Raw genomic sequence first — 12060 nt, forward strand, 5'->3', positions numbered from 1 at the left:
GGTAATGTAGACCTATAATATCTAGATTTCTCTATTTTAATGTTTACAAGTGGAATCTAGGGAAGGGATAAACTTTTATCTCAACTCACAATGATAATGTAACTGTGTTTGACAAGTAAACTCCTCTCGACTAACCACCTAAGTACAGTTTTATAAATAAATAACTTGCTGTGTCTCAAACAACAGCAATCAGAATGAGCAATGCTTATTGTTATGAGGCCAGTTTTTGGTCCTAGTGGATTTAGCAGGTGTCCCTTATAAAATGGCCATAGAGTGGAAACTCAGCTGTCACGTGACTACAAAATAGGAATTTATGTGGAAACGCCACATTTTCATTGTCAGATGTAATCCTCTGTGTTAACTGCGAGTTAACTTGGAGCCATAGATCACACCGTGGTTTAAATCGGACAGACAGACAAACAGGTGGCAGGACCAGACCAGGGAATCATGGTGCTTCCCCACCCCCCAACCACATCCACCCACCTGTCTAAACTCCAGGGCATAGTTTACTGCCCTGGCCTGCCCCTGCCTGCCCTTGTTTGCCTTCCATACACCAAGTGTTCTTCCACACCCAAAACCAGAATTACACACACCCCAATAAACAAAGTGGAATGTAAACAAAACATAATAGCCACTGCAGTCAATACATTAGTTATTGAAGGGGGAAATGCAGTAGCAACATACTGACCAGTAATAAACGTAAGAACATTGGTACTTGAATAATCTACTATTTTGCTATATCTTGCGGATATGCGGCTTACATCTAGGTCTTCATCCTATATGGCCCTGTTACTGAACATTATTTTGTAAAATGTGATATTTGATGCTGTTATTTTTTATAATTGTCATTATAGTGTGCAAGTGGTTATAATGTTGGAGCTGATAGTGTAGGTCCTTGTGTGTTGAAAGATTCAGTATGTCTCTAGAGTCTTTGATTGGAGAGAGATGCTTCCACCTAGTGGTTAATCATTCGCATTGAAGATAGTTTGGTGACACTTTTTTCCAGTCCTCAATCACAACAAATGTCTCCAAGGGCTTAACAAGTCACAGTTGACTAATAAGAACACAATTTTCCCCATGTATGAGTGCGAGCGTGAATGGTTGTTTGCCTCATTGTGACCTACAATTGGCCGGCAACCAATTCAGGGTGTCCCTCTTAAACTTCCGATGTTAGCCAGAATAGGCTCCAGCACCCCAGCGACCCTCATGAAGTGAATGCATATATTATTTAAATCAATGTTAACAAGCAGTTTGTTTACTCGGGCTATTTTTTTCCTAATTTGGTTTCCTGAAGAAATGTGAGGTCAAGTGTATACAATTCCTAATACCTCTTCCCAATGGCCAAAAGGTTTACAGAAAGTCTGTTTTAATGAGAGTGCTGATTCCAAGCAACAGGCGACTCATTGTGATGGCAGGCAGTTACACCCTGTGACAGGCTTAATCTAGTTCGGGGAAAGTCATGTCTGGATAGAGTCACACGGAAACCTGTGTAACTGTCTCCAGATGCAACTGAAAACAACGGCTGAATCCCTTCCCTTTTAGAATCAGTCCCTCTAATTGTATGTTAAAACAGATGACCAGAAATGGCACTGCAAAATTAGGTTACGATAGTAACGCATAGATTCATTGATTGGTTGGGTGTGTTTCCTTGTGTGTCCTGTCCGTGAGATTGTATGAGTTTCACTTGCTGTGTCTCTTTAGGCTCTCCGTCCCTTGTGCGACCCAGGTGATTGTGATTGTCATCAACCCCCTGTGTATATAAACCCCGTGTTTTTGTGCATCCGTATGCGAGTATTTTCTGTGTATTGTTATGTTCGTCTTTCATTGGTGTGTATCTCCCGTGTTAAGTTTGTATTTTGTTAATTTTTTTCCCAGTTTTATTGTTTGTAGGATTATTTTGTACTTATTTTTTCCATTAAAAGCACTCTGCTTTGCGGCTTACTTCCTGCTCCTGGGTTCCAATCCGTTCCGTAGCCGAGGGGAATCATAACATGAAAAATAAAAAATACAGTATAGTATCACGATAAAATAAGATTTAACATAAAAAAGTTACTTGCATTAAGACTTCAAGTTGTTGCCTGATATATAGAATTTCCAATGCAATGTCACTATGGTGCCCCCAAGTTTTTAGGGAGGCCTTAAACTACTGATTTTTAAGGAAAATAATATGGCTTTCAGTGCATCATATTGGCCACAAGAGAGCAGTATGGCAGCTAAGATCACTTCCCTATTTCGCTTTCCCCGCAAGTTCCTTTAGTTGTTCAACATGAACAAGGATAATGAATACTGCAAACCTGACTTTCAACATGACTCTTGTGCACTGTAAAACTAGATAAATGCATTTTAGAGCTGATGACCTTCCATGGCAGCGTGGTCAATCGATCACATAGCCTTTAATGGCTGTATCACCTTACAGAGATGCACAAATGAGACAAGGAGAGTGTGTGCATGCCCACATTTGTGGGCGAGATCCGTTTGTCACCAAGTGTGAGTCACTTCAACCAAATGAATGCGGCTCTCTGCGCCCACCGTAATTGTTTGATAAATCGATCTGTGTTCATTAGTCCGCAGTAGTATGGAGTTCAAACACGGCTTGCTGGTTGCGATGGCAAGTAATGGCCTGCTGATGAGCCACACTCAACATTGGCTCGGCCTATGGGCTGATTACAAATAGATGGATAAAATAGTCCGGCCATTAACTCAACTACATGGTAGACTGGTATGTGATTTCCACTAAGTGTACTAAGTGAATCATTATTAGTCATTGATCTCCCTCATCTTATGTCACTCCCTTTTTGATCCCCAGGGTTGGTTCAGTTTGCTTAGTGAGCATACCAAGACATGATGGGACATGGGCTAAACTGACAAAACAAAGTACTTGTTGAAATGGCCAAAATGCCTCATTTTTTACCACAAGCTAAAGACTCAAACATTTCTGTACTGTTTTGAAATGACTTAATGGAGCCATAAATTAAACTTAAATGTGTAACTGTATCTCTTAGTGTCATGCAATCCAAAAAAATGCATGCTTTCAAAATTAAACAAGAAAATTAGAAATATACAGTCCATCTACCTAACATGGAAGAAAGAGTAAAGATCCTAAATTGTTCATAAATGTTTCCTTACATTTGCCCTGTGACACTGAGTGGTGACCTCGCTAATTCATCTAAGACTCAAATGAGACCAAGTACCAATTGCCTTCTTAATTCAAATAAAATGAGGGGTATCATACTAAATTCAAAAAGGGAAAATATGATTAGTAATTTATGAGACAGCTGAAACTATCCCTGGAGCAATTATTTTTTATTACAGCAATTTCACATTTTTAACTTGTTTATGCTGCATGCTTAATGAGTACATCAATTTGATGTTGCACCCAGAAAACAAAATGGAGTAGAAAAAAAATAAGGTAGGCTGACTTGGTGAGCTCAAGGGGAAAAAAATGAAACTTTATGATTCTGTAGAACAGGATTTATGGGAGATCTGTTGAAAAGAAGTGATTAGGAACTAGATCCTATTCGCTTTATGTACCCTCCCGACCAGTTGTTGACATAAAATCTATATAGTCTTTCCGCTTACTGTTTGGCGAGTCATCAGACTAAACTTCTTTTATTGTTGTTAGTTCAATTGCTTATGCCAAACTGGTGGTTGGAGCTTCGCAATGGCTACTTGTCCTTTGCCTCAGATTCTGCACAGGTGTGTTGCCTCAGGTGCCTGTCTATGACAAAAAAAAAGTAGAGTGTCATGGATGTTTAGCTTCTGCGCACAAATGGTCTGATCTTGGAGAAAATGACAATCATTCAATCAGACTATGACTATGAATCAGACTAACTGGACCCAAAAATGATGACCATTTCTGATTACTGTTGATCATGTTCACCGTGATCAACGGAATCTCGGTACTTTTGCTGCTCCATGGTTCTGACTGTGTTCGCTCTGCCTCCCTCTCTGACTCATCACTCAATATAACAGCTTATAACAGTTCTGTGGAAGGCCGTGACAGAGGGGCAGCCGCTCGGCTACCAGCCAAGTCCGCAAAAATTCCATGGCTCTCTAGACTCGGCTCCTAAACTGAGGAAGAGAGAGTATATTTTAAGACTAATTCCAGTCTACGTGGTATTTCCAAGTATCCGTTAGATCATTGTCTCGCTTGGGTGTTCGACGGGACATATATGGACATTTGCAAATTCCTTCATGTAAAGCTAAAAATCCCCATTTTAATGAATAACTTGACATAACATCACTTTTATTTCTCAAAACGAGTGAGAAAACAATTTTTGTGCAATAATTAGCAATTCTTAAACTTTTTTTTTATTTGAAAACATGTTCACCAATGCCAAACTTGCTCCCCCAGCTTTTTTGCACAAATTTGAAAGTTAAGCAAACATATAGTATTGACAATTGTTGAATACAAATACATTTCCTTCAAATATTTTTCTTTAAGCTGTTTTTTTTCAATTCCTAACTCAATTTATTGGGCAGATACCGTTGTAACCTCACTAACACTGTGGTGGGTAGAACCTGAGGGTTTTAAAGTACTTGCTTACTGACTGGCTCACAACAAATTGTTGTGGACAAACGAGAAACAATAAATACATAGTACATAAATAATAGGTCCAAGTGCAGGGGTGATTGTATCATGACATGCAGAAAAGTGCACTTTTTATTTCAGCCTGGCTGCCCTGAAAATGACCTCTTGCGGTTTTCTGTCTGCTGCTTCTTGCACTTTTTGTGATCTTTGTATTTTTATACTATTTAAATGCCTTAAGGCTGCAACTGTCTGCGTAGCTCACAGTTTATTGGAACAACAAAATATTTTACCAATGCTAAAATATGTAAGGAGCTTGTTTCTTATAAGTTAGGTAGAAATGAGGCCGTGGTTAAAGAGTTAAAGGGTCTTGGTGTTCTGTGAGAATAAAATACTGTTAGAAACGTCTTTTATAGGCTTCAGGTTCTGTAACATTTGAGTGTGTTTGCATGCTCTTGTTTTCAGTGCTAGGACTACAGTGCACACACACAAATCAATCTGATTAAATGTTTGGAAAAGGGCTTTTGACAATTGACAGTTCATGTGCTGAGAGTTAGATCACACAATGTTTCGAAGATGTTAGCAGTGTGAGAACACTCTGGCCTTTTCGAACAAAACCTCCACTTCAGAATACTTCAAAGTTACTGTCTTAGCTCTGCTCGTAAAAAAAAGCTAGGATGGACATTCCTTCTCTGCTCGCTCATGAACTCATCCTATCCAGTCTTCCCCTTTTCGTACTTGCAAATTAATGTATTAAGTATATAATTTGTAAACAATGTTTTCACTGTTGTTGAGTGGTGGGTTCTTTAGTTTGTACGATTTACATGGAAAAGTCTTTTGGTGAAAGATATGATAACCCTAATAGAAGATTTTTTTTGTCTGGCATTGCCCTTTTATGCCGATATCAAAACCACAATTTAAAAAGAAACAACTTCATTCCGTCTAATGCTTCAAGGACAAAATATTACATTGATATATACTATTGTGATTCAGTATATGGTGTGTCATAACCACTTCACTTAGTATCTGTGAATAACCTTGAATTTCTACCTTGCCCAGACCACAGGGGCTCTTCTTCAACATGAATCTTGTTAATCAAAATAAATAAGCAATTTTCAGTCGATGGCAACAGCAGTACTTCTTGTTGTCAACAAGAAAACAATGGAGAAAAACTAGGACACACTTGATCCATTGAAATTAATTTTCTATCATCCAAGTCATTTAAAAAATGTTTCAGACAATGGAGTTCTCATAGTGTTCATTCATTGTCAACCAATCATTGTCACATTACTTTAATGACCTACATATTACACGATTTAAATGTAATCATAAGGAATAAATTGAGTCTAGCTGACTCAATGATTTATCTTCTGTTGAGATGCAGTTTTGTAACTCTATGCTCCTAATAATATTTGTGCAATAATTTAGCACTTGTTCTTTGTGGCAATTCGTAAAAGGTTTGACTAGATGATTATGTTGTTTGTTTGAGCTGTATAATTAACCCTCTGAGCCTTTGAAAATCGAGCAATATTGTTCATCGAGGCCTCTATTATTATAACTTTGTCTTGGATGCAGTTTACTTTGGCTAAAAGTCACATTATACAAAGCCTTTCAACCTAATAGTGATTGTAATGCTTGAAGCTAATTGGGTAAGAAATCCTACCTGATGGTTTTTTTTATTGTTAGATCAAGCTCTTTGTCAACTGTAAGACCATACATTTTTATGTTCAATGTCAAACAACAAGAAGATTAAATAGAGATGACAAAAAAATTGAAGATTATCATTTTGTATATAATCATATCCCCAAGGATGGTGTGGGTTTCTAAAACCTTGCAGGCCAAGCCTAATGATCATATAGAAGGCATTCTAAGTGAGTCACTTGGGGCCCTTCCCTTTGGTATGGTGGATCTATTTTTTTCCTTTGTTTTTTTGCCCCCCCTTCACATATTTACTCATTCTTGAAATCATTCATTGTCATGCAGCATGCCTTTGTTCGCCACATATCGACAGGAATTCTGAATTGCCTCGGGTGAGTTTCAACACAGTTCAGTGCCGAGTTCAAGTTAAAAGGGGTTGTGGGGGTGTCCTTTTTGCTCGGGGCATGGTAAAACAAGAGGAGTCAAAACTCGCCGTTTCCAAAAGCACATCAGAAGGGAATTCAGCAAAGAGTGGGTCATGTCTCGAGATCATTTCATGCTGGAGCTACGGAATTATCAGCAGTGGTAATTGTAATCAAAAATGGATTGTTTTGTTGTACTGTTTGTGGGGAAAAAAACTAAGATGACAACAGAACTCACACAAACAAAAAAAATCCCTTTAAGTTGAATACAGAGGCTACAGTTGTTAAGAGCCTTGCATAATTTGAATAAATTAATCATTTGAATTGGAAACTTTATCAAATAAATATTCAACCTCGAGCACTTGTTTCCAAAACTTATATTGCATGCTAGCCATTAGGGAAGAAAGAAAGACAGAAAGAAAAGAGTGAGTGCTTTGAGTCGGAGTCGAAAGCATTTGCACACTGTGTTTATTGATTTTGCAAATGTGTAACCCAGGGGTCTCAAACTTGCGGCCCGCGGGCCAACTGCGGCCCTCGGGACGATAATTTGCGGCCCCCGTCTTAATATGAAAGATCGATTTTTTTTTTTTTTTTTTTTTATTTTTTTATTTTTTTTATTTTTTTTTTTATTTTTTATTTTTTACCCCTTTCCCCATGATGGCGCCGTTTAAGTGGCAGCCAGTGGCAGTAGCTCTGTCCACTCATGTTTTTCTTGTTTTCCAGCATGTTTTACATGAAAAATTAGAGGGAACATTGACATGCACCTGCTTGTGGCAGGTGTGATACTGGTGTGCCGATAGCGAGCAATGATGATGTCGTGACCGGATGATTCGCCTAAAGACGTTTCGCCGACGGACGTTTGACAGACGGACAGGTCGTACTAGTATTTGTTAGTTTAATGATTAAATACAAATACTAGTATTTGTATTTAATCATTAAACGCTGTTTTCAGCTGGATTTGACCGAATTTGAGAGCATTTTACATATTACAGAGCCCCAGAGATGTCTCTTTCAAAGCCTGCCGTGAAGAGAAAGGTCGGTGATGAGCACAGACAGTTTCAAGAAAAGTGGGGAGTGCAATATTTCTTTGTTGAACACAGGGGCACCCCGACGTGTCTCATTTACACTGAAAAAGTTGCGGTGCACAAGGAATACAATTTGAAACGTAATTGTACTACGAGACATGCTGAGGAGTACGAAAAATACCAGGGAGATGAGAGAGCCAACCAGGTTGCCAGTCTTAAAACACGTCTTCTGAGGCAACAGGATCTCTTCAAGAAGGCTACCAAAGACAGTAATGCAGCAGTCAAAGCTAGCTACGCCGTTTGTGAGTTGATTGATCCTGTGCTAAGTGATCCCAAATGGCTCATGGACTTGGCTTTTCTTGTTGATATCACACATGAGCTTAATGTACTGAACAAGAAGCTACAAGGCCAGGGGCAACTTGTCAGTGCTGCCTATGACAACGTGAGAGCATTCTGCACTAAACTTGTGTTATGGAAAGCCCAGCTCTCTCAGACAAACCTTTGCCATTTCCCAGCATGCAAGGCTCTCGTGGATGCAGGCACACCATTCAGTGGTGAGAAGTATGTTGAGGCCATTTCGAAGCTACAGGAGGAATTTGATCACAGATTTGCAGACTTCAAGACACACAAAGCCACATTTCAAATTTTTGCGGACCCCTTCTCCTTTGATGTGCAAGATGCCCCTCCTGAGCTTCAAATGGAGCTCATTGACCTGCAGTGCAACTCTGCACTCAAAGACAAGTTCAGGGAGGTGAGTGGAGAAGCAGACAAGCTTGGGCAATTTTTGAGAGAGTTGACCCCCAGCTTCCCTGAACTTTCCCGAAGGTTCAAGCGGACCATGTGCCTTTTTGGGAGCACATACTTGTGTGAGAAGCTCTTCTCCACCTTGAACTTCAATAAGTCCAAGTACAGGTCCAGACTTACTGATGAGCATCTTCAAGCTCTACTGAGGGTCTCCACTGCTTCCTCCCTCAAGCCAAATGTGACTATGTGAGAAGAAGCGCTGCCAGGTCTCTAGCAGCAAGGAGTAGGCAAGAGAAGCCGTGTTCAGAATATTTCATGTTCAATGTTCCATTCAAGTTCAGAAAGTTAAAGGTTAAAGAGCTGTTAATACAGACATTTGAAACGGAATAAAAATAATTCATTTTCTCTACTTAGCCAGCCAGTGTATATCTACTGTATGCTCATTAGTATTATTTGGTTTTGTATTACTGATTGATTTATTTTTTATTCATCTTTAAGTTAATTTATTTAATTCATTATTTTTTGTTAAAAAATAAAGATATTTGATAACGTTGGAATGTTTTATCAGTGCTTTTCTTGTGGAAATCCTGATGCGGCCCAGTCTCACCCAGACTCGGCCTCTAGCGGCCCCCAGGTAAATTGAGTTCGAGACCCCTGGTGTAACCCAAAGATAAGAAACTACATCCATCACTCACACGCTATAATTTGCCTTATTCACTGCAGTTGTTCAGTAATCAACGAAACCGTGCAAAGCATTAATGGTCTGTCTCAATGGAATTTAGCTTTGACATGTCCTTTTGTGTGGCTTGTCATGTTATACTGAACATGCCCTGAAATGAAAAGTAGCAGGCCTAATTCCATGCCTAACTGACCCGAACACATCCCTTTTATTAGCCTCCATTTTGATGAGCTCATTTCCGCGCCAACAACTGGCAGCACGAGCCAAGTCGGACGTGCGCACATGCAGAAAAAGGCACTCATTAACACACAAGACGACACGTTTTAACCTCCTCTTTGAGAGCAGTTTGATTCTCGCATTAATCATGTCAAAGGGTGATAAATCCCAACTAGGGGTGGGAATGTTTCATCACCTCCCAACTTGATTACATTTCAAAAGAGGATGGGATAGCTTTGCATTTCAAGTGCTCTATAAGTTTGTTTGTTTTCTTCTATAATTTCTTAATTCTTACTGTCCAAACACTTTCACATATTCACTGCTATTAATAAATGTAGTCATTAATTAGAATTTTCAATGACTTGAATATTTAAAGATTTAAAAAGTTCAGAATTGCGTGTGGTTAACATCGATTTCGCTGTAGATTGCGACTTAAAACTCAGTGGTGCCAATTAGGAAGCAAACTGAAGCTTCCGCTGTTCACCTAATATTTATATTATTTAGGATTATTTTCCCTCTTTTTCCCAGCATTTTGAAATCAAACAGGCATTTACACCACATACAAAAGCAATGATGCAACTCCTATTATTTTCTATTCCCAGTTATGCAGGCAGAGTGGTAGGAAATGGTCTGCACGCACAGAGACAGAATCCAGAGGTCAAAGTTCGCACCCCAAATCCGTCACTTGCTGAAGTCAAGGAGAGACTGGAAAACTTCAACCAGGTAAGATGAGTAAAATTTACTTCTTGTTGTCGCTTGTATTATTTGCTCTTTAGAGAGCTCAACATCTTAAAATTGGTCAAATGCTCTAAGACAGTCTTTCTTAACCTTGTTGAAGAACCCCACCAGTTTCATATGCGCATTCACCGAACCCTACTTTAGTGTAAAATAGAATATGATTTTGGGGGGAATTTCAAGTTATAATAATTCCTCGCAGCACTGATTGGCCAAGCAATGTCGCGTGATCATCTGCAGCCAGTGATGGTCAAGCGGGGGATGTTATTGTGAATAGACATGATGAGTCAATGTGTCTTGACCTCCGCGGCAGAGGCTCCACTGAACCCTTGAGACCCCTAGGGTTTCGATTAAACCCAGGTTAAGAACTACTGCTCTAAGACAACATGCTCGTGGTTTGGGATGTTTTGGATTATTTAGGGTTATATAAAAAATAATTAGATTTGGCGTAAAGAATACACTGGAGTCAATCAAATGATGCGACTCCATAGAAGTATATTTCTTAATAGCAGCTGTTTGCATCAGTTAACAATCCTCATTAACTTAACTTCCTCCCAGTTGAAGAAGGGAGCTAGATTTAAGCCCAATAAAGGCGATTGAAGATGAAAGAGGGACACTGACAAAAATGGAATGACTGTAGAAAGAAAGATGAGACACGGGGATCAAGAGGTCACCAATGAGTGGCAGAGAGGCAGCGATGACACAAGTAGCTTCAAAGTGACTCGGTTTGTCATGTAGATGGGTTTTAGCCATGAAAGGAACCAAGAAGAAAAGGGCCATTTCACACAGTCCCTAGAGGCCATTTGACGGGATCGACGGAACGGGATTCGGTTCCCCTCTGAATGTTCTGGCCTTTTGTTTGCCCCCAAATGATATCCATAGATAGTACAGCAGGAATTTCTCTTTCTGGATCTAAATCCTTCTGACTCTCTTCTGTTTATATCCTGCTTTATTGCCCTTCCCTAGTGCAGCACAACTATCTGAATTCCTTTTATCTGATCTGTCTTGTGCTCTGCTAATGCATTGCTGTTTTCTCCTCATTACTTTCCTTCAATTACCCCTTAAAGTCAAGAGAGATTTGTTTCAAAATCATTATAGAGAACTACTTGTTGGAAGATAATTGTAGGGAAAGTTCAAGCACTGATAACGATATAAAGGCCAATTGTAGAAATTCCATACACAGTTTATTATAGTATTTATTTAAGTAAGTTGTTCCCATACCACATTCTGCTAAGTGGTCATCCAATAGCCAGTTCTCATCACACATTCTCAGCCGTAAAGGGGACCCCCTTGAATCTCAACCAGCTTTGTGTTCATGCCAAAGGAGAGAAAGGGAGAGCATCAAATCGGATTGTTAAACTGTATAATGTGGCAGGTACTGCGCCTCAGGAATTGCTAAACATCTACAAGTGTATAGCAACATATTTAACATGTGTGTTTAAGCCATTGTGATCCCAGGCATATACTGCGCAGTTCCAGAACTCACAAAAAGTCCCCTTTTTTTCTCTCTTCTTATACTTTTCATCAAAGTTACAATTAGTCTAGATAGCAATGAAAGTTTTTTCTTCCAAAGTCATCAAACTGAATGTATACCCTTTCACACTCGTTGACTGGTTTAATGGCCCACAACTTGTAGACGCTTGCTGCCTCCAATGCAATATCCAATGTCAATACACAGCCTTTAAAGTGGCTCCAATGAAAGAATCTATTCATTTATGTGTTTTGTGCAGAATGCGATTCCCCTCACACCAATTGCAGGGGATTTTTTTTTAGTCATGCAGCTCATAAGAACTGCAAGTAATTCACGCATCAGCTAAAAAGACCAAAAATCTATCCGAAAACCTCCCTCTGTCTTCTTTGGCAAGTGCACAGAGGAAGAAATGTGCTTTCCGTTTTGCTGCAGTCAAGTGACAATATTTTCAGTATCAAATCAATAAAATCATTTGAAATGTGAAAATCCATTTAGAAAATCCTTCAAACCTGTTGGCTCTCTTCAGTCTACAAAAGAATTTTGTCTCTACCTAAAAACACGCAGTAATGCTCGGCTCAATGGAGAATCTCCTGCACAGTAGG

General features: G+C 39.3%; 1 protein-coding gene across 3 annotated transcripts in view; it reads left to right on the top strand.

Annotated features, from left to right (window-relative positions):
• The window catches only part of LOC144085637 (glypican-5-like), a 74428-nt gene that overhangs the window by 40407 nt on the left and 21961 nt on the right, over positions 1-12060 (top strand). For all 3 annotated transcript variants that reach the window (XM_077615113.1, XM_077615114.1, XM_077615112.1), the window contains one exon: positions 9855-9975. In XM_077615113.1, coding sequence (XP_077471239.1) covers positions 9855-9975 — 121 coding nt within the window. The remainder of the gene's footprint in view (positions 1-9854; positions 9976-12060) is intronic.

This window comes from Stigmatopora argus, chromosome 12, assembly GCF_051989625.1.
Source record: "Stigmatopora argus isolate UIUO_Sarg chromosome 12, RoL_Sarg_1.0, whole genome shotgun sequence".
Taxonomy (NCBI): domain Eukaryota; kingdom Metazoa; phylum Chordata; class Actinopteri; order Syngnathiformes; family Syngnathidae; genus Stigmatopora; species Stigmatopora argus.